General features: G+C 48.1%; 2 protein-coding genes and 2 long non-coding RNA genes across 5 annotated transcripts in view; 3 read left to right on the plus strand and 1 right to left on the minus strand.

The window, feature by feature from the left end:
- Positions 1-194: 194 nt before the first annotated feature.
- LOC121073476 lies at positions 195-6055 on the plus strand. Of its 2 annotated transcripts, none has more exons than XR_005821739.1 (4): positions 195-276; positions 367-438; positions 2656-2865; positions 5687-6055. It is a non-coding gene; the product is annotated as an uncharacterized LOC121073476 (long non-coding RNA). The 2 variants fall into 2 exon arrangements; XR_005821738.1 differs by lacking the exon at positions 5687-6055 and adding an exon at positions 3850-4036.
- On the minus strand, positions 804-5097 carry CALHM3 (calcium homeostasis modulator 3). The gene is made up of 3 exons (XM_040564377.1): positions 3612-5097; positions 2580-2835; positions 804-1834 (listed from the first exon to the last, which is right to left on the minus strand). The coding sequence occupies exons 1-3, from the start codon at positions 3896-3898 to the stop codon at positions 1391-1393; spliced, it is 987 nt and encodes a 328-aa protein (XP_040420311.1). The 5' UTR covers positions 3899-5097; the 3' UTR covers positions 804-1390.
- Positions 6056-15589: 9534 nt separating the features above from the next.
- LOC121073502 lies at positions 15590-20140 on the plus strand. Its single transcript, XR_005821754.1, has 3 exons — positions 15590-15688; positions 16248-16550; positions 17282-20140. It is a non-coding gene; the product is annotated as an uncharacterized LOC121073502 (long non-coding RNA).
- Positions 20141-21106: 966 nt separating this feature from the next.
- The window catches only part of NEURL1 (neuralized E3 ubiquitin protein ligase 1), a 155254-nt gene continuing 148418 nt past the window's right edge, over positions 21107-27942 (plus strand). The window contains exon 1 of the mRNA XM_040564099.1: positions 21107-21334. Within this exon, the coding sequence (XP_040420033.1) occupies positions 21250-21334 (85 nt within the window). The 5' untranslated portion in view covers positions 21107-21249. The remainder of the gene's footprint in view (positions 21335-27942) is intronic.

A 27942-nucleotide genomic window follows, 5' to 3' on the forward strand; every position in this document is an offset into this window, starting at 1 on the left:
TTAGGTCAACTCTAACCACTAAACCCCTTGTCAGGTTATTTCTACTACTGATAAGGAAAAATTGACCTTAAAGCATTGAAGCCAGGTAGATGAACCTATTCCACAAGGTCTCTTGGCTCCGTCCTTGTTAAGTGAAATCTGCCAGGTGTGGATCATTTGACCTTTGCTATATAGGAAGCATGAGGAGTTGTGGGGAATTGCTTCCCTAGGAGAGTTTGAGGCTCAGGTTATCTGGGGTGCTTTTCTACTGTGGTGAAATGGACTCAGTGTTCCCCAGTAGGCTGCTTTTTCTTCATGTTTTCTACCATCTCTGTGAAACAGTTTTAGTGGCTCTATGAGCTAACTTTGTTGGTGGTGCCTTCTCAGTACAGTAAAACCCTGGTGGTATGACTTCACTGTGAAGTAGTTTGGAAGTGACTCAAGTTCAGAAGCTAGCAAGTAAGTGTTCCTGGGTTCTGCAGTTGTTTAATGTTGAGGGGTTTGAGTACTTCCTTCACCTTGTCTGTTTTCAGTGAAATTATCCTTTGGGTAGGTCGGTTTGTACTAAAATCTAGCAGGGGAGTGTTTAAAATCCAGATTCAGGCTTCTCAGGCAGAGTTGCTGCATCCTGCCCATGGCACAGTGCTGGTGCTTGCAGCAGCCACCTGAACCCCAGCACATTCCCATGGCTTCAGATATGTGAATCAAAGCCTCTGTCTCCTTTCCTTCTGCAAACCCAGCTCAGTCCAGGGACACTTAATTGAAAATATTCACAGGTAATTCTTTACAGCTCCTTTAATTTCAGCATATTGCCATATTTTGTTTTGAAAATGCTTGGAAGTATCAAGGGGCTGTTAGAGTGAGGCTGAATAACTTGGCAGCTGGGCTGGGGGCAGCCAGAGCTCTCAGCAGATGGGAAGATGTAGGAGGTGGTTTGCCTTTTGAGTAAACCTATTGGTGTGGTACTAAAAAAGTTGCCAGTTTCATTTTGGTGTCAGCAATGCTGGCTCTCCCAACCAGATTTCACTGAAAGGGGCAGGAGCTGCTCACACCTCTCTGAAGCTGTTGCTCCAGCCAGTTCATGTGTGCATCCATGTGTTGCTGCCTCGGTTAAATCCTTCCTCGAGCCAGAAGGGTTTTATCACAGCTGTAAGCAGCTGCAAACTCGGAGATGACAAGTGCTATGCAGAGCCCTTGGATAAGAAATGTCATGAATGGTGACTGGGTCTGGGACCTTGGGATTGTCGGAGCTGAGCCTCACTAGTTCAGTTGGGCAGTTTTGCTGGATGCCCCAGAGCCCAGCCTTTGGGTTTGGGGTTCTGGAGGATGACAGTGGTGTCCATGTCTTCCATCTTCTATGCACTGCTCTGGGTAGAGATAAGGCTTTGGTGTCTTTGGGACAAAACCCCCTTTACACATTGGTGTGTTGGGGGAATTTGGACTGGACATGGGGGCTGCCTGCCCAGGGTGGAGGAGATCTCTCTCTGCCCAGGGGATGTCTCTGGGTTGCCTGGCTCACATCCAAGGGAGGTTTCTCATAATACCACGTTTTCAGAAGTTTGTTCACCTGATCCTGGTGTGTGATGCCTCGTAGAAGATCTTCTTCCTCCTTAGGCAAGTCGAAGTTGTGCTGCCTGATCTCTTCCTGCATGCTTTCAAAGAAGTGGAGGATGCATTTGTGAGCAAAGAGCTGGCTGTGCTCACAGCAGGTTTCCTCAAAAATCTTCTGCTCAATGTCAAGGTAGTTGCTCCAGTGACGGGTCTGCAGGAGGGCAGCCTGGTTGAAGCAAGGCCTGAGCCAGCAGGCGAGGAAAGCTGCTATGATGAGCATCAACAAAATGCTCCAGCCGAGGGCCTGTATGATTAGAAATAAGCAGAGGAACAGGATCAGCAACAGCACGAAAGCAGCACAGGCTGTATCACTGAGACAGGGAGTCTGTGTGGCTGCAGATCTGGACTACTGTCCCCAATCTGTCCCTTCAATCCAGCACCCCAAACTGCACTCAGGGTGGGAGTACTGGGGAGGTGGATTTATGACATTTATCTGTGCATCAGCAGCTCAGCAGAACAACTCTTTGCAAAGTGGGTCTGGAGTGTTTGCTTTGAGCATGGGAGTGCCCCATATGAAGGGGACTTTGGTGCTCCCCTGATGGCACCTACTAATTTCCAGGACATTCACCTGCCACCTACACCAGCTTCAGGTGTCTTTCTCTCATTGTTCCTGAGCAAACTACTTTCATCTCTCTCAGCTTTCGCTGTCCTTGAAGCAGCAGGTCCTGCCTACAAGGTTAGAAGGGTCTTCTGACCCTGAACAGACAGGGCCTTAGGAGACCCCAATATTCCTTACAACCTGCTTTTTACTACCTGGGTTTAGAAGTTGCTGGCTCTTCTAGAAACAAAATTCAGTTAACTAAGAAGTCCTTTCCTTCCTTGCTCTCCCTTATCTGGGTGACTCTAAGATCATCACCGAGGGCAGCAACATTTGGGGGCACAAGGCAGCAGGACCGTGGTGAGGCTATGCTGAATCAAAGGAGAGTGGGATCAGTGGATGCCTGCCCTGAGCATTTCAAGGACATGGGGCTGTGCTGGCAGTGACCCACCTGGGACCAGCAGCGCAGGTACCTGGACACGGCCCGTCGGGACATGCTGTTCCCCACCAGCTCGTCCTCCTTGCAGGGCACCTTGGCAAGCAGCTCCTGTGCCTGGTCTATGGTGGCATTGGTGAAGCCCGGGAACTTCTCGGGATCCACGGAGCTGCTGAAGGCGCAGATCAGGCACTTGCCATCCAGGAGGGCGACCACGATCCAGACGGCTGGGGCGACCGTAGCTCGCTGTATGATGGAGGAGCACATGTACCTGGAGCAGGAGGGAGACGCGGGAGGGGAGGTATGTGGGGAGCCTTCTCCTTGCCCAGAGCCTTGATGGACACAGGCTGTCTGGGCTCTGCAGCTCTCCCAGAGCAGATGCACAACTTTCCCCCACACCACTCCAGCTACTCTCTCTTCTGCTCTGGGGTCTCTTTGCTGGGGCTGATCACCAGTGAGGTCTGGTCCAGTGCACAACAGGGCTTTTTTTGTTTCTTACTTTGAAAATCCTTTTCTGAGAGACCTTTCTCACCCTGCTCTGTGCCAACCTGTGCTCTGGGTAAAGGTTTGTCTGCAACAGGGTGAAGCTGATTCTCCTCACCCTTTTACCAGTGTAAGTCTGTAATAACTTAGGTGAGGGGAGGGAAATCACAGTGCTGTTGGTAAGGAAAGCTGTGATGGAAATGCCACACTTTCTGCACATTTAAACACCTCATCTTTTTGCACATTTAAGCCCCATGAGAAAACCCATGTGTGCACAAAACAGGCAGGCAGCACCGCAGTTTCCCAGGGTGGCAGCATAAATGTAGCTGCTCGTTTCAAGATGTTCCTGCTCCCCTTTGCTGGGGATGGGGCCGTGGTGCTGCCTTTCTGCCTGCTGTGGCCACCTGGGAAGCGCTGACAGTGCCCCAGAGCCTGGGCTTGTGGGGTAAGGTGTTGGGAACTGAGTTCAGAGGAAAAAAAGTGACTGAGAGGATCAAAGATGCAGAGAGAGACAGGATAAATGAGAGGTGGGAGGGGGGAAGCCTTTCCCGCTGCAAACCCCACCTGATGACAGCTAGGTCCTTCCTCCTGCGCCCCTGCGGCCGCCTCCACTCGTCCAGCATCACCAGGGACTGTCTGTTGAGGATGAGGCCACAGAGGAAGAAGGCAATGGGGGGCACGAACAGGATCCCCAAGCCGTAGGCCATGTTGTACCGGGGCAGACAGGGGCAGCTGAAGTCAAAGCAGGTATAAATCTTTATACTGGCCAGGGCTAGCAGCCCACAGATTCCATTCATTACAGACTCCGAGCTGGACTGGAAGTACTGGAAGATCATCCGGAAGCGATCCATCGTGCTCTTTTGGCCAATTCTCCTCCTGGGAAGTCCCTGGGCTGCCCAGCAGTCTGTCTCCTTTCCTCCCCCTTTCTGCTGCCTTGGGGGATGATGAGGATGGAAGAGGGCACGCAGTTTCCACAGGTCTGTCTCTCACTGTTGGGTTGGTAGCTTTTCTAGGTGGTCAGATGGATACGGCCTCTGGGGGTTGTTTTTTCTGCCCTGTTTTTCATTTTCATGGCTGTCCCATGTGCCAGCCAGTGACAGCCTCCGGTAGCACTGGTCCCTCCCTCCTTTCCCAGGGCTGCTCACTCACAGCGGTGAGCTGTCAGCAGATGCCTGGGAGCTGTCCTTTCCCCATCAAGAAATTAATCATCTGGGAGAAACCAGGAGAGTCCAATTTGCTCATCTGTGCAACCTCTGCCTCCCTGTTTCTTTTTGGCTGAGCAGATCCCCAGCCCTGAGTGGGCAGGGAGGAGGCAGGGAGTGCACGCTTGGCTTTCAGCCCACACTATCACCTCTAGCTCAGATTTCCCTAAATGAAAATGGGCTGAAAGGACCATCCCTGCAGTCTAGAGGCTGTGAGGATTAACAGTTTTCCAAGCCTGGAATGGCACCTCATGGCAAAGGTTTTGTACCATGGAGGCATTTGTGGCACACCTACCTCCACATCTGAGCCCTTTGCATTGTGGCAGCTCTTATTTCCCATATAAGATGCTTGTCACAAAGCTGGTGAATGAAAAAAGATGCCATTTTGTGTAAGAGAGGGTTTTATGGAGGGAAAATTCATGTTTGCTTCTAAAGCCTCTGCTTGTGCTGCTGTGTGTGGCTCTGCCTGCCAGTGAAAAGGCATTGTTGGCACTGGATGTGCATTTTGGCTCAGTGTGCACTGGAAATCCTGCAGCCAGCACGAGCTGCACAGGGCAGGTTGTTTGTGGAGGGGCTCCTTCTCATTCCCTGTCAGAGAGCACAGTGCAATCACAGCAGCTATCATGGAAAAAGCATGAGAAAGCTCCAAGTGAGCTCATTTATCCCACAGGACTGTGTTATCATGTTCTGGTCATGGGCCATTTTAATTATCCCCAAGACCATTCCTCCTTTCCTCTCAAAAGTTTATTTTATGGATAAATACAGCTCACTATCCCACGAGCTATCTCAGTTCTATTCTGCTGTATCCCACACTGCTTTTCTTTCTGGCTCTCATCTGAACACCTTTCAGGTTTCTTCCCAGCGCAGATTTCCAGAGGTGAGAGTGAGAGGACCCGTCTCCACCACAGGACACTCGCCTCCAGCACTGAGGTTCCTGCCCATGCCTGCTCCTGTTGTGGGGCAGGCTGCCTCGGTGGGATCACGCCTATAGGGAGGGATGGGTACACGTATGTAGATGCTCGTGGGCACGCAGAGCGGTGTGCAATGCCTGCTGACTCACAGGGTCATCGTGTCGTCTCCTCCAATCTAAACAGCAACTTGCACAATTAGTGTAATGAAATACAGTTGCACCAGCCATCATATTTGTGTTGTCCTTGACTGGCGAATGGAATTGATTGTTAAAGTGCATCCATCAGCAGTAAAAACCCGTGGCTAATCAGCCACTGTTTGCATTTTGCCATCATACGGCATCAGGACCCCTCGCTGAACTCTGCAGGTGATTTTTTAGCCAGGAAGCAGCCTGTCCAGCTTCCAAAGTGCTTTAATGTTTGTTGGGTTTCTCATTTAATGGCTTGCATTTATGTGCTGACGGGTTGGGAAAGTTCTGTGCCCTTTCTGTAGAACAATTGCTTTAAAGAAATTATTTTGTCTTTCCAGCTCTCCTGGCAAAAAACAAGGAAAGACTAAATAGGTCCCTACAACTCAGGACAACAAGATATAAGAAGAGTAGGAAGCATTCTCTGGGCACTGCAAGCAACAAGGAAATTTTACTTTTCCAGAATAGTCTCCTGGCCTGGATGTCAGAGGTCCATAAAAGATGCCTCTGCTGTGAGCTGGGGTCTTGCCAGTAACTCTGAGCTGAGACATGGGGTCACTGAATCATAGGAGGGAATATTTCTCCATTTGTTGCAAAAGGAGCTTCCTGGGGTGAGAGAGAAAGAACCCTGGAGGTAAGTTGCTAAACATGGACAAATGTTCAAAATGATTTCCAAAACCAAGTACATCTGATTATCCATCTTGCTCGTTTGACTCAGGCACGGTCCTCTGAGTTAGGCAGCTGCTCCTTGGCAGCTGATCTCCAAGACCACACTGGGAGCTGCTGTTGCTCAGTGCACCCTTTGTGTGCCCACATGGGACAGCCCTTTGGTTTTGACCCAGCAGCACAGCACATCAGAGCACTGGGAAAGGGATAAGGACACATTTCCCTATTCCTTTGTGGCTATTAAATAGCAGGCATGGGCTTTTTACTGGAGATGATAGAGAGGGTGGAGGGTACAGGCATGGGAAATCCTCATTGTATAGATGAAAGCTCTTTTAGTCCATCACAGCCTTCTCGCTTTAGGGAAGAGGATAACTTCAGCACCAAAATTCATGTTGTTCATTTCAAGTAGGGCGAACTCAGCAGGATGTTGCAGTCAGCTTTGTGCATGCTTTGGGGTGCCTGTTCTGCCCCAGGACTGAGCTGGTACCTGGGGAGCAGACATTTCACCCAAGGCTTGCTCTGCTGGAAAAAGGCCTTTGCCACCAGCACCTGTGGTGTGGGAGGTGCTGAGTTACCTCATTAGGAGCCACTGGCAGTTGTTTATAACTGTCAAATTATTTAATTACATGGAATGATTTTTTTTCTGTCCTGAATGTCTGCCTCAGGCAAAATGTTTTTAGAAAACTGCTGCATGGAATGGTCAGCTGCTCCGGGGCTGATGTAAGGGCAAAAAAAATGGACTTCTTTTCCTCCCTTAATAAAGTGGGGTTGTGCAATTGATCTGCAAATGCATGGCAACCCTGCCACCCACCCGGGGGGCACAGTGGTGACTGTTCCCAATAGGAGCAGGGGTCCCTCCCCACCAGTGTACCAGGAGCCCAAATTATCACCCTGCTCCTTTTTGTGTTACTGCTGCCAGCCCTGTAGTTACCCTGGGGCAAAGAACCAGCCCGCAGGAGATGGCTGTGAAATCAATTTAGCTCCGAATGTCTCTTCCTTCCTAATTTCTTGGCTCATTACTTGCCAGGCAGGGATGCCACCTCCAGCCAGCGCTGCGTTACAGCGAGCGCTGTGCAGCCAGGAGCAGCAGGCACCCAGCGACTGCTCCTCTCCTCAGCCTCTCTGTGTTCCTGCACCCATGTGCACATGCAACCTGCCGCACCTCTGGGGTGCAAGAGCAGCTGGGTGCTCCCAGTCGCTGCAGGAGGCCTCTGGTCCTGTCTCTGGGGGCAGCAGAGCAGCATCGCTGCCTTCTTCCTCCAGGTGAAGAGAACAAATGCAAAGCTGGCAGAGGACTTTACTCCTCGCTGCCTGGAAATCTTTCAGCATGTTGGATTTATCATGGAAGAAACCACCTTCCATTGCAGCTGCACATGAAGAGGGACATAGGCAGTGTTTTCTCCCCCCAAATAATGTGCAAGCTCACTGACAGCAGAGATGAACTAGAGCACTGTTAGCTCCATGGGGCAGAGAGCATCCACATCTGAGTATTTCTGCAGACCTGAGTACTCTCCCCAGGTTAAGCAAATAACGAGTAATGACCATTAAATGATTAAAGAGATGCTAGCAAAAATAATGGCAGCATTGTGAAATGTAGTTTGTCTTCACTAATAACATTCTCTGGAGATTGGATGCTCCTGTGCTCTGCCTTGTAACTTCGTTAAAGCACCAACATGCAGCTGAGTGCCAGTGAGGAAATATATGGATTAGTTTTGTGCTTTTCTTCTTAGGAGCTCATTATATATTGCTCTCCTGGCCATTAAAGCTTAGCTCTCTGGCTTATGTGAAAGCCCTGTTTCCTGATCTCTGCATTATCCCAACCTTGACCTAATTCACACAATTTCTGACTGAAAGAGCATTTTGCAGGTTCATTTATCTGCTTGGCTTCGAACCGATGCTGTGGCGAGATCATTTTAGATGGAGTCTCTTCTCATCTTGGGAGTGAATTAGGGAATAAGGCAGAGAATTAGGGAATCAGGCTGATCGCTCAATATCCTGGCTCAGTGATTTTCAGACTTCTCAGATCTGATAACGCTCGCACATTTTCTAAGGGAGGTGCAAACTCCAGATAGCAGATTTAAGGCTGCTGACATTTAACTAGCTTTCCTTGTTATTTTTCTCAGACTCTTAAAATTAGGCTCTGGCCCTGGGGAACCTGCAGTTTGCAGGCTGAAAACCACTGATAACAAACTTTTCTTGATAGAGCAGTTTGTCTTCGGTGTGCAGAGGTGTCACAGAAACCACTGAGGTGTTCAGGAGGAAAAGGGGCTTGGGTGAGGGAGCCCAGCTCAGTGTGGTAACCTCAAGTTTGGGCAGCTCTCAGGGCTGACGTGGTCCTGCACTGGTGTCACTGCTTCAGGCAAGACCTTCAGTAGCTAGATTTGTGTCTTCTAAGCCACCAGTTCTGTCTCTACAGTGTTAATTCACCAAGGATCCTCTGGTAAGTCATGGCTAAAAGCTGGTTCTGCAGCTGTATTTCTTGCCACTGTCTGGAGGATCTCTTGGTTAGTGGGTGTGAGAGCTCTGGAGGTGTGGGCTTTGGCTGCCAGTGCTCACATCCCGTGCCCAGGCTGGTTTGTTTTCATTCTTCTCCTGACTGCTACATTAAAATGACAGTAAAATAATAAAATCTTGCTTGATTTAACCATAGAGAGTATGGTTTTATAAAATAACCTCCAAATTGTGTTTTGGTATCTCCATACAAATTCTTCCATGCTGGCAATGAAGAAGAGAGATCAAAGAAAAGAAAGAACTACTTTCTGTTGTCGGTTACCAGCAGCTTGGGTGACAACCAGCTGTATTACCACATAAGCCCCTTGTATTTAAAAAATGTGAGCCACAGCACAGATTTCTTAAAACTCTACTGTGGCTACGGATAAGTTGCTATAACATGACTCCACCTGTACTGGCTGTGATCAGGCTTGACTCCAATATTTCCAAGATCCACAAATAATGACGTAAGAGTTCATGAGAAACTGAATAACGTGACAGACCTTTTGTTAGGAGTGATACAATATTTCTATCACCTATATGTCAGGAAGGCGTTTGTAAAGGCAGAAAAAAAGTTTTATCAGGAAATTTCACAATTCTTTTCCACAAGAAAAAATACTTAACCATGGCCTTAAAAAAAAAGTTGACTGTGGTTTTGAGTCAGGCTTCGGGCTCTGAAGGAGGGGCTTTATAAACGGGGAGCTGTGGCTGTTTGCACCCAGAGCAAAAAGAGCAGGGAGGATGGAAGGGATTAGAGCAAAAGCTCTAAGAGCTGTGGAAATACTTTTTTTATTCAACATAAAGCAATGCCTGGACTTATGGGGCAGGCAGCACCAATCAGTAACAGCATGTTGAAAAGGAGTGAGTGCTGTGCGGCCTGAGCTCAGCGTGCAGCAGGGATCCTACGCTCCTCCTGGCCATCCATCGATCTGTCCGACCATACTCAGAGGCAAGAGGGGGATGTTTTGGGAGCACTGAGCATCCCAGGATGGGGTCAGCACTCAGCAGCAGGGTCGGGCACATCAACTCTGTCCCCGCTGTGCTGTCGCTCAGTGACACAACTGCCTGAACTTTGGTGCCATCAGTATGGTGTTAGAGATTGAAGCATAAGCGTGGTTGTCACTAGGTACACTTGAGCTCATTTTATACGTGCATCTCAAGTACAAATCTTTATGAAGCTAAAAATCTTAAAAGATTTGTAAATCTTTTCTGGGCTTAAAGCATGGTAGAGCAGCGTTAAATACTTCTTATGCACTGTGAATAAACTGCAGAGGTTGTTCTGGTAGCTGAGAGGGAAGCGATCCCACTGGCAGGGCTGGGTGCTGCTAAAGGTGGTGGTCTCCACTCCTCTGCACTGTGAACCACAGAACAGGATGTGGAGTTTCCTGAGAAAAATGGGATATGCATCGAGACATCAGAACCAAAACACTAAAGACTGCTGCTTGCTGCGGGAAAATCTGATCCCTCTCCCCAGGGGTAAAAGTTCATCTTGTGTCCATGGTTCGTGGTGGGGTGAGCAGGGAGATGTGCTCTTCCAGTGCCCTGTGTACTTACTCGCTCTTGCCTGCAGTGATAGTTACAATAACCCACCTCTACGTGAGGAGGCTGTGCAGGTGGTGAGGCATGATATGTGCCTTTCTAAGGAGTGAGCCATCACACAGAGGGGTAGTAGTCTGTTTGGGGTCTGGGTTTGGGTTCTCTCCCTGCCTCAGATTTCCTTCAGGCTCCAGTGTTAGCTCCAGCCTGGCCTCAGAGCAAGCCACGAACAGAAAGCTCAGCACATTATGGCATTTCTCCACAGAGAAACACAGCAGCTGTTTCTCATCAGGAGCCCTTAGTCCCAGCCTTTGCCAACCACCCTGGCCTTCACCGAGTGGCTGCAGTGCTGTCAGCCGGGCTGGGGCACTGCCGGCACAGGCATACCCTGCCCCGAGCTGCTGCTGTGTTCCTAAAAGCCTTTTCTTCCAGATAAGAAATCTCTCTTGTCTTACAGGTTCCTTTGGCTCAGCCTAGCTCCGACTGCTGGAGAAGAGCTATCTTTTCAGGCATTTTGTTCAGGATTAGCAAGAGTAGGATGGCTTAGAAGCTGTGAAGAGGACATCTTAATCATCCAGGCAAATATCAGAAATTTCTCTCGTAGCTCTTCTCCTTATCTGCTCAAAAAAAAAAAAAAAAAAGGCTTTTACCAAGGATCTGGGGCTCAGGTAACAGGTCAGATGTTAGGTTGTCTGGGCATCAGTTCCTCTGCAGAGTAGTAGTGGGTTTCTGATCCTAAGTAAAATCCTCACTTCAATATAAAAATGCTGTTCCATTCACCTACAGAAGCTAGGGCACTGGAACTAAAACACACACCCCGGAGCATGTAAAACTGCTGCTTCAGAGTAGCTGCAATTCATCTGCTGGCGAAATTAGAGTCTTGTTTCACGAGGCTGTCTTGTCTTGACTTTCTCTGTGTACATAAGCCACCTTCTCACATCATTAATCTTCTTCCCTGTGTATATTTATGTTATTTATAGAGTGCTGGGTGTCTCCAGAATGTGGTGAACACAAGTGCTGTTATCTGATAATAGCAATTTTTTCTTTCTCCCAGGAAAATAACAGCCTGTCTTAACTTCTCAGAGGGGTCTCTCCCCTTCACCAACAGCAGATTGTCTGTGATGACAAGTGACTTATGAATGATCCTTGGGGCAGATCTCATCTACACTTGGCCATGATAAACAAGAAACTAACAAATCCTGGGGAGATCAGTGTGTTCAGACTCAAAGGTACAGTTTTTCTTTCTCTGCCCAATTCTTATTTCTTCTCTCTGTCAGGCTCTGACTTTGGACCCTGCTTCTGGGCTTAAAAGCTTCAGAGCTCAAGCTCTGACAGCTTATCAGAGGTAAGATGGGAGGAAGAGGTGGCTGCAGGTTGCTGTGGGTTCACTGCTGCCCGACTGGCCTCTGGCATCTCCCTGCTCACTGTCCCTATGTATACAATTGTGAGGAATAATTCATGCATGTTTCTAGAAAAAGAAATCCCAAGAAAACAAACTTCATCCAAAGCACCAGGTAGTCTCATAGAAACTGTGTGGGGAAAATAAAACAACCATCCCAGTCCCCAGAGACAGCTGGTTCTTCACGAAACAAACTCTGCCCCCTTCAGTCCTGATCCTCAGTGCAGAGCACAGAATACCTTTGGAAGACAAAACTATGGGCTGCAGTTCATAACCCTGCTGAATACAGACAGTCATGGACTTAGCAGAGTAATGGTCTTTTAGGGCACATTGCAATTTCCCGTATCCTCTGCCTCAAGCTAGATCCTTGTGATTCCACAGGCAATAATTACGTGCTGTGCCTGGTATTCTGCAGAGGGTAATAATCTCCTCACTCTCCCTATAGTAACCTCCTATCTCTGTCCAACAACTCCTGCCTTTTTGAAGCAAATATCTAGCATCACACCGTCAATGATGATAGGATCCTGTGGCTTCTTAATTGCCACCCTCTGCTCCATCAGGCTCCATCTGCAGTAACAATGCTCTGAGCATGGGCCTTTTCCAAGAGCTCTGAATGCCCCTGAGCTGTCTTGTGTTAAACCTCCCAAGGAGCTTGGTGTCTTGACTTTGGTACCACATTCAGCATTAAATATGTTGTTGTAAATGTATTCTCCGTTCATCAGGACCTTGTATGGGCAAACACCCCCTGCCTCTTCCCCTTCCTTCTCTGTAGTGCCACTTGTCCCTTTGTGCCACTTCTTGTCTTTAAACCTCATGAAATTTGCCTTTTTCTTTGGCTGATGGCAGCCCTGCTCTGCAGAATACCATGCTGTAGTGACCCCACAGAAAATGTCTGAGGTCTCAGCCGGGGTCCCTCAGCAGCTCATGGACAAGCACTTTTCTTGCAGCTGATTTCCCAGCCTTGCAGCAGCACCTTCAGCTCAGCCCGCTCGGTGCCCCTGCACGCTTTCTGGTATTTACCTTCGCTTTTCCAGCTTCTTCCTCCCACCTGGTCTCCTGCATTTGTTGCCAAGAGCTACCCTTGCTCGTTGCGAGTAAGTCATCTCTGTGTGGTTTAAACTGATTTTGGGGGAACCAAGCCAGCAAAAGGTGGCCATGAAACAACCACAAACCGGCGTTGCTGCTGCTGGTTACAAGCAGCGCCCTGAGCTGACTTCGCTCTCATGTTTGCTGGCTCTGAACCATGGCTTTCTGACCTGAGCAGCAGAGCAGAACGATTAGCCATATAAGTGCAAGGCAGGGGCTGTATTTTGGATTATTCAGATTATCAAACTCTCAATCTCTGCATCTGGCATAATCACCGTTTCATTGCCTGCTTCCTCTGTTAGCTAAAAGTGCACTCTGGAAGCAGATAGAAGCATTGCAACCCCAGCTCTTGCTCTCAAATTCCTTCCCAAAATGAGGCTAGATTCCAATCTAAAGGGTTTTGACTATTGCAAAGATGGAGAAAGTAAAGGTAAGAACTGTAAGAATTACATAGAAGCAAAGCCCCTATCTTGGCAGTTCGCCTTAACTGCTAGCAAGACTGTAACTAGGACCTTGACCTGTTCAGTTTGTGGAGAAGAAGGTTGAATGAAGGAATGATAACTTGTAGGTGTCTTCTTTGGCTGCTGGATCAAACTGAAGAACATCTAATGAGCTCCACTGGCATAGAACTTGCAACTCAGCAAATTCGGATTGGAAGAGAGTTGCAAGTTTTTAACAGACAGTCATTTAAACATTGTAAAATTTAGTCTAATAGTGCCGCAGCTTCTCCTTTACTTGCAACTTTAAAATTAAAGGGGGATTTGTTTTCTAAATATGTTCGAGACAGCGAAAATCTTGGCATTAATTCTTAGGCAGAGAAGCAAAATTGCCTTTTGAATCTAGGAGGCATAACTCATACAGAGACTTTTAGAAGAGATAATAATGTCAGGAATATGTTCATCAGTAAGTGAGAACTGCAAATCTATACCTGTTCGTGAAGTGAATAATGATGGATAATGCTCAGTCACAAGGCTAGAATGCCGCCTGCAGGATTTTAGTGACAGTGTGAACAATGTGAGTGGTGCAGTTAGAAGTGTTTATTCATATAGGAAGGCAGTGTTTAGTCCTTATGTTCACGTTTATCAGAACCCAGTGACAGTATCTGATTTCATATTGTGATCCTTTGTGCAGACTGGAAATTTTGAGAAAAGAACAGATCTGTCAGCAAGATTATTCAAATAAGCCCTGCTGGGGACTTGTGCTTCTCCTCTGTTCTTCCTTGGTTTAGATGTGCATTTTGAGAGTAGTTTTGAAATGCATGCTAGCTCTTCCTGGCTCTCAAGCCAAAATTAAGGCTGACGTTTGCCTGTGGGGTTAGTCTTCACTGCTGGGACAGGGTTGTACCCTTGGAAAAAAAAAAATAGTTGCACCTGTTTTGCTGAATTCAGCAGTCCCCAATAGTAGTCTCCTGGTGAAAAGTGCTTCCATCATGAATGCGCTACGAATTGTTTTTGAGAATCAAAGGGGCTATATGATACTAAACTTGACATTTCTGAGTTTCTGGCTGGTTCCTACCATTTGAGTCAGAGCAAAGAAGAAAAACTGACTTTAGATGCTACCAGCAAGCTGCACATCCAGTGCCACCAGCACTACAGCCTCTGTAGATGGGGACGAGAAGGTGACTGCTGTTATTTCCAGGTCACCTTTTTCAGATCCAGCCAAACTCAGTGAAGTTGGCTTAGGAATCCCCATAGAGGCTATTAGGGAATTAATAAGCAGCATGGTCGGCCCTGTCTGGGGGCCTCTGAAGGTGGTGCTCAGCTTCAGGAACTACACAGGGGCTGGACAGCTTGGATGGAAGCTGGTCAGGAGGACAAGTACTGGATGCATCCTGCTTCTACGATCAGTCTAAGGGTGAGTCTAACTTGTCTGGCTGTTCAGTACAGCTTTTGACATGGTGCATGGTGGTTTTGTGGGGCTGTTTACTGCATGGGGCTCTGCAGACTGTAGAGGAATTGGAAGTAAAAATCCAGATTTTTCACATTGCTTGAAGTTTATTTGGAGCTTGTAACCCTTGGAGGCTGTGAAACCATACTGCTGTCCAAGAACCCAATGGGGAAAGGCTGAGGGGTCTGGTTAGGAATAGGATTAGGTTGGTCCATCGTCCATCACTATGCTAGGAGCGGGGCCAGGGACTGCCTGCAGCCCATCCAGTGAGGAATGTGCTGTGAGGGGAAGGAGCTGGACCAAAAAGATGTAAAAGCATCACCAGTCCTCATGTGCAGTATGGCTGGGAAATACTACCATAAAATAACTCTACCTGTAGGCAAAACAACATGTGGGGTCAAGACCTTAATACCTTGGCAGCTGAATATTGAGTAGTATGTCAGAGTTCTTCCTTTGATAATCCAAACCACATTTTTAGGCATTGAAGACATCAAGCATATTTAGACATAACCCTTAATGCACTTGCCCTTTTTCTAACTGACCATATTTAGTAAAGGTTTGTTTTTTCGAGTATTCCCTGAGGAGGATGATTTCTCAGCATGATGTAAAGCTGGCTAGCAATGACCCAATTAGAAATCTGAGCACCTCCGCTGTTAATTTGGGCAGTAAATCTAATTAAAAGCAAATATTTAGATGCAGAAATAAGAAGGAGGTATGAGGTTGGCACCGGCATCTGTCATCAAAGTCTCGATTTGTTCCTGTTCTAACAGAAGCCCATTTAGATCTGCAAAGAATGTGGGATATAGAGATATAGAGAAATATCCCTCATACTCTGTTCTTCCACAACAGTTTGTTTGCCATATCAGAAATATCCACCGTCTTGACCATGACATCAAAGAGAGATTGAAGGGAAGGTCTGTTGGCCAAAGAAAAATGTTGAGGGAGAAGTTACCCAAAAGTGAAGTGAATGGGCACAAAAAAAAAAAAAAAAAAAAAAAAAAAAAAAAAAAGCACCCTGCAATGCTGGTAAATCTGTGGAGCTGGTAAATTCACCTTAATGTTCCAGGAGGGATCTCTGCTTCGTGCTGCTAGAAGTGGGGGTTCGGTCTGGCTGACAGTGAAACTCCAAAGGGAAGATCAAAGACCTGATTATTAACTATGCTAAAATCCTGTTAGATTTCTCTTGTAGATCAAAGGACCCTTTAAAGAGGGAGGAGCTGATTCCCCTGGAAATAACTTCTGCTCAGCACAGGGCTTTCATGTAAGCCCCAGCTTAGTGGTAAGATCTGGGCTTCTGGGATATGGCACAAATGTGTTGCAGTATGGTTATTCTCTGCTTCTGGGAGCTTTCCTCTGTGGGAGGAAGCAGCCTTGGGCTTGCTCTAATACACACGTGGGGTTCAGCAGGCCCCGCCAAACTCCCCGGTGTAGGGAGCACAAGAAGTTTGAATGAAAGGTGAGCTAAACCCTCCTCAGGTAAGTCTTACAAGGCCATAGGTGAGATGTGCATGCCAGAGCTCAAAAAAATATAACCAGTAAGTGTGGGAGAAATCCATATTTTCTAACCACCCTATTTATTCTACTTGATCAATAATTATCTTCATCGCATTAATTTTGAGCCTAGTTCATAGAAAACATAAGCAATGCTTTGCAAATGGCTGATAAAAATGCAAAAGTTTTTGGGTTCTGCTTGTCAATACAGGGACCAGACCCTTACCATTACTTCCATCCCATATCCAAACTGACTTTCTTCATTAAAATGGAACTTCCCAAATGAAGAAATTGTTCAACGGAAGTAGTTCTCTTACTTTTGCTCTTTTCCTTGCTTTCTCTTATAGTGCAGTTATTGGATTTGTATGAAGCTTTTCACACAAGCAGCTTCAGAGAGAACGAAGTCACCAAGTGAAAGAAATGGAAAATCAAAAGATGATAAGATAAAGGCATCTCTGCAGCTGACTTGATCTGGGTCCATAAAAACCTGCATGGGGAGATTTGTGAGAGGATGGGGTTCCTTCATCTGTCACACGAAGACACTACGTGGGGCAAGGCGTGGAGGTTCAAGTTTGCAAACTTAGAGCTGGAAAGCAGGCACTTGTTTTTAACTGGGAGACCAACTGTTGTAGCAGTAACTTCTCTTGAGTGTGAGTTCTCTGCTGTCACTCTGTGCTTTCAGGTCAGAGCATAGATCTTGAAAATTGTGCTGTGGGAGAGCCCTGAGTTGCTCCTGCAGTGCAGGAGTGGAGTTTCATGCCCTCTGTCACACTGGAGCAAGATGATGCTGGATATTTTGGTCAGCAGCGGTCCCCAAACAGACGCACACTGACTGTTGAGGAAGGTTTATAGGGCATTGCAGCAGGGGATTGCATTACTTTTTAATATGGGAAATGAAAGAGCTTTGCTTACTTTTATGGAAAATGACTTCTAAATAGACACTGCTGTGAAGATACTCCATGAAGCTGCTTGATGAAAAATTTATTAGGTGGTTAATTTGAACCTAGCAGCTACAGAGGAGGCATGAGGGGAGGAATGTAGGAGGGCTAGGGTAACAGAAAAGTAAATAAGAAAAGTTCATGCGGTCTCTCTGTGCTTCTCTACCTCTTCTGAAAGTTCTCCCTTTCTGGCAAACGTGAAGTACCATTTGGCTTTGGGGATGAGATGGGGATGAGAGCCAAGCAGGGTTAGGGCAGACTTTGCCAGAGCTTGTGGGGCAAGAGACAGGAAGGACTGCACAGTGTGGGGTGCAGGGCTGGAAAGAGGCCAGAGGCTCAGGGTATGCAAGTGGGCTGATTTCTACAGAAAAGGAAAAGGGGGCACTCTGACATGCTGGGGGATGCTGGCAGTCAGGGTTAACTAAAGGCATGTGGTCCTGCAGGATGGAGCTGGGACTCTGAAAAGCCTTGAAAAGCAACTCCAGAAGTCTGATGCTGTTAGGAAGCAGATCCTGCAGGGCTGCGCAAGCATCAGCTCAGGAGAATGATTTTTCCTGTGGCTTCCAGGATGGATGTCTGTGTATATATGAGGCACTTGTGTAAGTACTACTCGTGTTTCTGCATCTTGTCTTCAAGGTCAGGCAGCAGCTTCTGCTCTCGTGCAGGTCCTGTGCTGACGAATGGGAGAACTGCTAATGTAGAGGTCAGAAAACAAACAGAACTAATCTGAAACATTAAGCTGGCTGTGCAAAACATGTTTTCCTAGTCTGCACACTGCAGAGCCAGTGTGTCATGAAAGATTGAAACTTTTTCCCTATCTCACTCATAAAAAAATAAATATCTACATTTCTTGTGAGAAAGGTGACCTCAGATTTAGCTGTCTCAGGGAAGGAATGCCAAATTGGAAGATCACCTGTCATGATGTCCTTTTGCTGATTGCTGTCTTAAACTGAGCATTTTATAAATGCTGATGGGGATTTGCACCATCAGCCTCTCCACTTTAAGGTAATATTTCTAGATATATCTTCCAAGACAGTGCTGGATGCTGCTGTGTAATTTGTTGTTTTCTGGCTACGGCTTCGTGTGTACTCCTGCTCATGTGATACTTCATAATTACTCCTTGTTTGTGGTTGCCTGGTTTTGTGTGTAGTCCCTCGAGGGGTGATGAGCCTAGAAGGCACAAACACAGGCTTTGCAAAGGGAATTTTAAACTACATTTTCTTCATTGCTGCACAGTGCTACGGAGTTAGAAATCTCTTCAAAACACCCAGAGTCCTTATATGCAAGTGCTTTCATCTGATCTTGCCTTTTTCATAGTCTGAAATTGTGCCTGGGTACCAAATCTGACAGCCTGGCCATCCTTCTCCAGCAAGCTCTCTCTGCATGTGACAGTAGATGCTACCCTCGAGCCGTCTCACTAATCATCCTCCACATCCAGTCTCTCTCCTCTTTGATGTACGCCCGAGCTGAACAGCTGGAGCTCATCCTTGCACTTGGCTTTTGGGTAGAGAGCTCATGGGTGTTGTCGTGACTAAAGGCAACAGATGCTGTTTCATGCGCAGATGTGACTGCGCTGTGGCTTTCTCCTCGTGTTCGTTCACGATGACAATCACAATGTTAACACCTCTCCCAGAGCTGATGCTCGTTTCAGGTGAAGTTCATGGATTGACTGCATTGTCCTGATTGACTTCTCAGCACGGATTGCGGATCAGTGCTCAGCTGCCTATGCACAGGTACGGAAGGTGGAAGGGAATTATAACGTAGTGCAAGCTCACTCTGCTCTATCACACAGCATTGTCTCTCCACCAAACCCTCCCCACTCCTTGACAGGACTGGTACCAAGAAATTGCACATCCCTAATTAGTCAGTTCAATTGATACTACTGGTACCAACAAACAACCAGTATCCTGACTTACGGGCATGGAAGTCCTGCAGTTCTGGCAAGCTGTTTCAGCGTTCCCTGTTGCTGAAGCACAAGAAAAAAGCAAAAACCCAGAATCAGTATGATCCTGTTTTGTCTGTCAAGGGCCCCTGTGATCACAGAGCATATTTCTCACCCTGCTCAACATTTGCTGCGGGAAGAACTGACACAAGTTGGCAAGGACAGCACCAGCCCCTCCTTCCCACTCCTTACCCAAGCAGTACCATGAGCAAATTCAAATACTCTTTGATAAAGTGAACCAAGATGTGATCACAGCAAAACCCTGGTGCTGTTTTGCATTCCTCCCCACAGTGTTAATGACAGCCTGTGGTGTGAGGCGAGGCGAAGCCCATCCCTCAGAGAAGCTGAGCACGTTGCTAGGGCAGATCTATACGGCTTCCTGCTTCCACTGATGGAATTGTGTTTTACCTCGGCTCCCCAGGGGCAGCAGGGACCTGGCTGAGGACGTAATCTACAAGCCATGTGTGGTATAATTTAATATTCGTGCTATGGTCCCAGGATTAAATTGGTGCCTGATGCCTACAACTCAGATTGGATTTGGTGGAAGTGAAAGGCTCTTGGTCCTTCTGGGAGCGAGCCCAGCACACAGCGAGGTATCACACAGCACAGTTAGCGGGCATGATGCATGCGTGAGTGCCTGTGGTTTAATGGGTGGCTGCACAGAGATATTCCCTGTGCTGCTATTTGGATGCCCACCATGCCTACAGTTAAGAACTCGGGAAAAAAAATATCATTTTTCATGATCTCTTATATCCAATGAGAAGAGGCATCTTTCCATTATAATTTGCCTTACAATGATGCTTCTTTCTACCATATAGAACATGATTTCCAGAAAAGTGTAAGTCCTTACTCAAGACATCTTACAATTCAAGGAGAGGCACAGAGAGAGAATAGAAAAAAGGAAATGAGAAAGAATGGGGATTTTTTTGTGGTTGGTTGCAGATGGTTTGATTCAGCAGGATGGAAGACATTGTGTGGCGAGGGGGCAGGAGCTGGAGTTGCCCGTCTAATGCCCAGTCCAGTCTTGTGTTTCTTTGTGAGCTCGCTGTGATGAGCTGTCTCGAAGTAGTGTTCACAAAGGATATAAATAAAGATGTGACTCAGTCTTGCAGTCTCTGTCCCACCTCTGCTCACGAGCTGCCTGCTGGTGGACCCAACACACCAGCAACACCCACCATTGACAAGCTTGTGTCTGAGCAGCAGTTCAAGTGTTTTCAGAGAACAGGGGATCTTTTGGCTTTTTGGGTTGGGAAATCATGGCAATAGCTGTTTTCAATGTTGAAAATGTTCACATGTGGTCCCTGACCAGGAAGGGCTTTTCTTGTATTTCCAAGGAAGTGGCAGAGTGGAGGTAAATAGATGGACAGATGGACAAAACCACCTTTTAGAAAGAAACTGAGCATTAGAAATTTCATTCAACAGAAGGAAGGAAGATGACATTTTGGAGCCCTGACATAGCTGAACTGAAGCTGTTCTCAGTCTTCAGCATTCACTGAAACCCCAGAAGAAGCTTGCAGGTGTGTGCATCTCCAGGACCAGGCATCTCAAAAAGAAAAGTTAATGCAAATTCACAGTAGACCAGCATCCTGTGGGGATTTATTTTAACGTGGTACCTCCTGAACTCCTCCAGGTCCTGGGTGGTGCTCCTCGCAGTAAAAGTCCATGTATGACCTAGATGGTGCTGGGTGAGGATGAGGGGAGCCTCCCTGCCCCATATGATCCTGGCTGCTTTTGTGGAGCGTCTCCCCACCTTGCAGACGTGAGGAAGGTGGTGGTGCACGGCTGCACAAGGTGGCTTTTTGGGGGGCTGGGGAGGGAAATAATGGCACTGGCCCTGAGATGTCCATTCCTCATACATCAGCTCAAGCGTCCTGCTCCAAGGGGAGACTGGTGCTGCTGGGTGCGAGGGGGGGATGTGATGGGATGCCGGGGGGGATGTGAAGGGATGCCAGGGGATGCCGGGGGGATGCCGGCTCGCCGCCGAGACCCCGGCCACCCCATTCCCTGCACCGCGGCTGAGTCGTGGGGGTCCCCGCGTACCCCCCACCTGTCGCTCCAGCGGTGTCCCCCACCCCCTGCCCGCCGTTGGGGGGGGGGTCAAGAAGAAGGGGGGGGGCCGGAACATCTGTCTCCATAGCGACGGGGCGCGGCGGGGGGGTCTCGGTGCCGCCGCCCCGCCCCGCCGTACCGAGCCGCCGCGGAGCCGAGCGGAGCCGGCGCGGCCCCGCGGAGGGCGGCGGCAGCGCGGGGCTATGGGGCCGGCTGGGAGCGGGGCTGGGAGGGCGGGCGGAGAGCTGCCACCCCCCTAAGCCCCCCTAAACCTCCCATCCGACCCCATCCCATCCGACCCCATCCCATCCCAGCCCGCTCCGCCGCCGCTGCTCCCCGGGAGAGACCCCTCGCGGTGCCCTCCCGGCCCGGCCCGGCCCGGCCCGGCTCGGCTCGGCTCGGCTCGGCTCGGATGCCGCCATGGGCAGCCGCTTCTCCAGCATCCCCGCGCTGCCCCGCGGCGGCCAGGGCCGGCTGCACCGCGCCCGCCACCATCACCTGAAAGGTAGGGCTCCCGGAGCGCCCCGACGTGGGGTGGGCACCCCGGGGACCCCGGGCTGGGACGGGCACCCCGGGCTCCTCTTTGGGACGCGTTGGGTTCCCTGGGTGCTGCGGGGTGGGACGGCCCCGTGCCGGCACCCCGGGGGAGCGAGGGGACAGCCCGTCGGAGGAGTCGGAGAGCTGAAGTCTCCCCCCAGGTGCTTCTCTGTCAGGGAATGCTTCGCTTTGGCATCTTTTCTGGGTGCCACGGGAATGTGTCTGTGTGCGTGGGGCTGACAGCCCCGTCTGGAGGAGGGCAGGGGGTGTCTGGGGCACCGTGGCCAGCTTACATGGTTATTCTGCTCCTTGTGAGGATGAAAACCTTTTCTGAAATCCCTGGGCACTTGCAGGACCAAATCGGATAGGGATGGCTTCTGTAAGACGAGCAGGAGTGACTGCCAAAGTCTCCTCTGTCCCTGCCCTTTTTTGCCCCTCTGGGCTGGGAGGCTGGTAGCAGAAAATAACCCGTCATTCTGGAAAGGGATTTCCTTGGGCAGCAGCACACGCCGTATGTGTTCAGTGCTACCTGGGTACCTCTTTGTTAAGCACGTTTTCACAGCCAAATGTGAATGGTGGGGGCAGAGGATGTCAGCCATCCCTCCGTGAGCAGGGATCGAGGGCAGGTGCCGTCCCCGCAGCCATTTCAGGAGATCAAAACTTGTTGCAGCTTCACCAGTGTTGCAGAATTTGCAGCTGGCAGCATGGGAGATAGGGATGCTGGTATTCACCCTCGTTTTTACTGAGCTTTTAACCATAGCATAGGGGAGTGGAAAGGGTTAATAAGGAGCTGGGCAACTGGTTGTTCTTCTGAAGGATTTTCCAATGCTTGCATTATACTTCCCTTCCACCTCTGTGCTTGGATGATTTGGAACAGTTGCATGAACTGAGGGTGATTGTACCACGGCTGTTAATGGCCATGCAAGGAGGCATTACGGATGCTTGCTGCTCTGCCATGGACAAAGTCAGTCAGAAACTCGGCCCAGATAACGGCCGTGCTTAAAATCAGACTTGCGAGGAGGAGGGTGCTGAGCCCTAAATGGTGAACCATCACCTCTGTCAATGCAAACAAGAAGGTGCGCGAGATGCTGTAGTAGCTGGTGTACGACTGTAAACTGCCAGGGAGGATTTATCTCTGAGAATCATGCTGTCAGCTAGAAATCTTTCTGGAGCAACCTTAAGCAGATAAGAATTTATAAACTGGAGCCAGAAGGGACACTGCCACTTAATCCATTACCAGTGGCTTACGTGAGATTTCCAGGATGCTCTGTATGAATCACCTGATTTGGGGGGAGGGAGCCTGATGGCACTTTTGTTTGTTTTGTTCTTCCTTTAATTTCCATTTTAATGAAATTCCTACCTGTGCCAAGGCAACAAGCAGAAATGTTCTCAGACCGTAGCACTGACATCATTTTGATTTGGACTAAAGAGTTAACAAGACATGGTCTTTGTTGTAAAAACCAAGCGACTGCCAGGGACAATATGTGCCTTTTCTGTCTTTTTTGAAACCAAACTGCTTCAGGTCCTACATTTAAATGCAGAATAAACAAGTCTGATTGGATCTGACAGGTTCCTGTAAAATGCTCTGGAGGCACAGCAAAGTATGAATGTCACACAGTTTTGTTACAAATCTGTCATTTAACATTTTGTAAAGTGTATTTTAATTGAAGGTCCCCAGTTCTTCTTCCCTCTATGCCTCACTCGGTGAGAAGGACACTGAACTTTGATAATTTGGCCACCATCGAGTACTCTCCTAGCCTGGTGCCAGGGGTGATTTAGATTCATTCGTGCTCAAGAAGAAGCTGTGACTGCTCGTGGTGGTCTGGGGACTCTGAAGTCAGTCCCTGAACCTTACAAATTCATCTCTGCTGTGTAAGACCCCTGTAGATCTGCTTCCCACACATACTGAAAGTTTTTATACCTTTTCTTGCTAGTCCTGCTAAAAATGTTCACCGTTCGTTAAGCACGTCTTCTGAAGACCCTAAGATACTTTGGGTGGCACTGAAGGCATAACACAGAAGTATCATTGAAGACTGGCATGGCTGGCAGAGTACTTGCTGTGCTTTTGGTGGCTGTGCATAAGAAGGAGATCACCCAGCTGAATTCTTGGATTTCAGCTTCAGTTTTAAGACCAGGTAGCTGGAATAGGCAGGTCTCCACTGAAGATGCTGGTGAGAGTGAATGTGGAACCCCAGGCTGATGATTTTACTGCTGCTTTCAGAGCTGGACAACACTTTAAAATGTGATCTGTCCAGCCCTAGAAACCTCTGTTTCTGTTCATTAGGAACTGCTGGATGCAAGGACTTTGGAGTTACCTATTCCAAAGCACTGTGTCACCCCTGATATTGGTGTCACAGTTGTGCCTGCAGGCTTTGGCTGGGTTGGAGATGGTGAAAACTAAAATCAGTGAAAACAGAAGACATTTGGGACCTCAGCTGCTCAGATGCCACAGTCTTGATGTGGCTGTTAATCTTGAAGCCATGGCCAGTAGCTGGAAGGAGTTTGTCATTTGATGGTATAATGATGGGGAGGTTGAGGTGAGATAATTTTCAGCATTCCTGAGAGTTCTTCACTTCCCATAATCCAGACGTGGCTGTTCCCCTGGGGTGACAGAAGGTGATCCATTGTGTACTTTCCTAATGAGCAAAAGATTGTGATTATCTGGTAACAATCTCCTTATGTTGCAGCCAGATAAACTCCAGGAAATTTTTGCTGTCCACCCTCTCTGAAATATGGTTTGGGATTGCTGTCAAGCAAGGTGTCTCTTAATTCTCCTTTGTAATCCTGCTGTAGCTGTAAGCTGCCCTCCTTGCCTAGTGTTACCACTTCCACACGTCTGGAGCTGTTGCATTGCTTCCTTAGCTATTGCTCAGCCTTGCTAGATCTGTTTAACTCTTCCTTCTGTGATTTGTGGGCTGTGCACCCCATCAGGGCTGTTGTGCAGTTCCCAGATTTGCTGGCCCAGGATGCTAGGAATGTGGTTTTTGCTGGCCCTTGGACAAGAGGTGAGGCATGGGACCAAAATTCCATCTCCTGGGCTATGTGGGCAAGCTGCTCTTTATCCTCACTTGTCTCCATGTCCTCAGCTGCAAGAAGGCTTAGCTGTTTCTGTGGACCACTGATCAATATTAGATTGTAAAAGCTAAGAAGTCTTACTGTCTCCTCTCTTAAACCCTTTCCTCCAGCATCCTAGGCAGGTTTGCTGGCCTTTCTTGAACTTCCTCTTGCCTTGGAAGGTTGTTTTCCATGGAGAATGACAGCGAGCAGGATTTCTTCCCATCGTGTTTCTCACGGATTATGATATTTATGCAAAAGAATGCATGCACTACGTTAGAGACAGCCCAAGGTAGTCAGGGATCCTCTTCTCAGCAGTGGCTGATTACTCATGGGTTATTCGTTATTGTTTGTGTTGCAGTGGCATCTGGAGGCTCCTGCAGAGATCTGACTCACGCTGGGCTGGGTGCTTCTACAGCCCATGCCGAAAGAGCGTGCTGTACTTGCTGCTCGTTCAGACAGATAACTCTTGCTCATGTGTCTGTGTGATCTCTGGGACAATTTGGGGCTTATATCTCTAAAGTACCAAGAGAAGCAGGCTGGTACCTTGGCAGGACAGTTCTTCTGAGTCTCTTCTTTTGCTTGGAAGGCTGAAGTCAGTCTACAGCAGTGGTTTGCTGAAAGCTGGGACCCTGCCCTTCTGGCTGTGAGCCTCCAGAAACACAACCGTTGTGCAGCACAGCACCATGGAGATGGGGGCTTCCCTCCTTCCCTTAGCCCCTGGGGATACCAGTCATCACTACGTCTTACATGATTCTGTAGTCTTTGTCGGCATTTTTGCAGTTGCCGTTCCAAATTTTACATGTCCCATTGACTCATAAATGTGTCGGACATTTTTCTCCTTTCACTGGTATTTTATGAGCCTCTGAAATGAATGCAGGAGATAGGAATCTGGATGGTGGAGGCATTTCAGTAATTTTATGTTGTTGACAGGAAAGAATATCGTGCTGCCAGCTCCATTTCTCGTACTTGCTAGATAAAACTAAGTGGGGAGGAAAAAGACATCAGCAGCTGGTGAACGGGGGGATTAGAAATCGGGGTGCAAGCAGGGCATCGGGGAGAATGCCAACCATGGTGCTGTGGGATAGCCTCAGCTCCCACTGCTGTCATAATTGGTTCTTTGAACTATCATTTTGTTTTCTTCCAGCCTTAGGGAGTCAGAAGTTTTACCATCATAGGCTTTGAATGTTGCCTCTGGCTCCCTGCTCTTCTGCTTTTTTTCTGCCCTGGGGTCTGCGTTCCCTCTGACCTGTCAGTCTGTCCGGGTCATAGGTGTAAAGCTTGTCCTGCCTGAGGTTCCCAGGTTTATGTGACCTTCTCCCAAGCACTGGATTTTTTTCCCCAAGTTACTGAACTTTGACGTATTGAATTTAAGCTGCCTAAAATCGCCCAGTGCTCCAAACACAGCAATTTATTGACTTTACATTTTCTTTCCAATTGTCCCTTTCATAAGGTACAGGGGCCTGTTGGTGAAGCAGGTAATGGTGCAGCTCATTGGAAATTTCCCAGGAAACGGTGTGATGCTTTGCCAACAGGGACTCTCTGTATTTCACAAGGGCAAGAAAGGCCACTTCTGAAAACCACTAGGAAGCAAAACAGCAGTGAGGTGACTGAGCTGAAAATGTTAGTCCAAGGCTCAGTAGTAGTCAAAAAAAAAAAAAGGCAAATGAAATAGTAGAAATCATAAGGGAAGCCAAGGTGAAGAAAATAGAGGCTATGATTAAATTGTATAAATCTTGATGTCTGTAGTTCTGCTTCTTCCCCTTCTTAAAAGATACAAGAGACCTGGAAAAGGTTCGGAGGAGGGCAACAAGGGTGGCGATCAAAGGTCTGAAATAATTTAATGTAAGGAATGATCAAATAAACTGGGACTCTTACCTCTGGAAAAAGGGACAGCTGCTGGGGTGGTAAATGATAGAGATTTGAAAGTCCTGGCTGGCACGCAGAGAAGGGGCAGAGCTCCACACTCTGCTGTCTCTTCCTGTACAGGAACTAGGAGGACATCAGGTGAAGTTGGTAGATCCCAGGTCCCTTTGAGCAGATGGAGCCTGTAGCCATCTGCAGTGGCTGGTAGCTCTCAGAGCTCATTAATAGTGGATGTTATGAGTGCAAAAATGGGTCCAATTTTACGGGAGATTGGAAGAGGTCAAGAAAGAGGAAGTTTCTTGCATAAAAAGACCACACACTTGCTCTGCTCATGTGGGCTTTCCAAGGGGGTCTTCCTAAGGCTACCCATAGTCAGCTGATAATGATAATGCTGAGAGGAGAGCTCAAAATTTCTCCACACCAGTGACAGATGGAGCTGGGATGTTCAGTGATTGTATTGATGGCTGGAGGGACAGAGCCTTCTCTGATGTTGGCTGGTCTCTAGCTGGATCCATCCTCTTTTTTTTCTTTTTTTTTTTTTGTGAATATTCCTGCCTGGGTGTTTACAGAGTGGTTCATCACCACGGCAGTCATGCACAGAACAGAACATCCAGGCTTTATTTGGGAGACAGCAGGGACTGTGACGAGGTCCCTGTGCAAACTCCCACCACATCTTTCATGGATGAGGCTGTGTCTCCTGCACCCCGGGGTTTGGACAAATAAAGGTGCTTTTGCATTTGAGGGCTTTTGTGAGTAAGAGAAAACCGGTTCTCTTTGCTTACTTTGACCCCCACCGAGTGACAAAGAGTGTAAGTAGCCCCCGCTTTTTGTTGTTTCCTAGACTACTGAAATATCAGCTTTTGTGGATATCCCTGTATCTGGGGAAGGTTCTAATACAGAGGCTTGGAAGATTTCAGATTTGGCAGCTGTTCTTACCTACTGCTGCTAGGATAATTGCAGGAACCAGCTACTTCTGCATCGCTCAAATTGTTGCCTGTGGCAAGTACACAAGTACACGTTGTTTTACTTACGGTGCATAACTTCACGGTGGCTACTTATTTCAGGATGGGGATCCACATGTGCTCTGGCTTAGGCTCTCTTGAAATTTTAGGTCAGTTCTGAACTGCCCTGAAGAGCGGGGTCTGCAACACCTGTGTTTCGGTAGCGTCTCCATCCTCCAGTGCCCATCCATGGTTGATCTGAGATTAATGTGGATCACTGCACCACGCAGGTGCTCAGTGCCGGGTTGCAAACTGACAAATCCCAAAGTTGTTTCTGACTTTAATCACAGCACTGTGGAGGTGCTCGGTTCTGCGCCGCAAATTGACAAATCGCAAAGTAGTTTTGGAGACGAGCTGAATTTTAACTGAAACGTAGAGCCTGGCAATGTTAAAGCTTCTGCTGTGACTGAAACACGTGTACATGAACCTGAGCTGCCTTGTAACCTAACTGGGTAGGGCACTGCTAGCTGTGCAGCTGGGGAGGAGGGTAGGCACATGGATAATTCCCCATATGAAGGTCTTAGGTTGATGCAACTATGTAGTTAAAACTAAGCCAGGGCAGCTTTTCATCTCCAATCATTGTTGGGCATCTCTAGCTGGTAAAAGCAAGTTGTATATAAGATTCTAGTTCATGTTTATATTACTGGTTATTTGG

The sequence above is a fragment of the Cygnus olor genome, chromosome 7, assembly GCF_009769625.2.
Source record: "Cygnus olor isolate bCygOlo1 chromosome 7, bCygOlo1.pri.v2, whole genome shotgun sequence".
In the NCBI taxonomy this organism is placed as follows: domain Eukaryota; kingdom Metazoa; phylum Chordata; class Aves; order Anseriformes; family Anatidae; genus Cygnus; species Cygnus olor.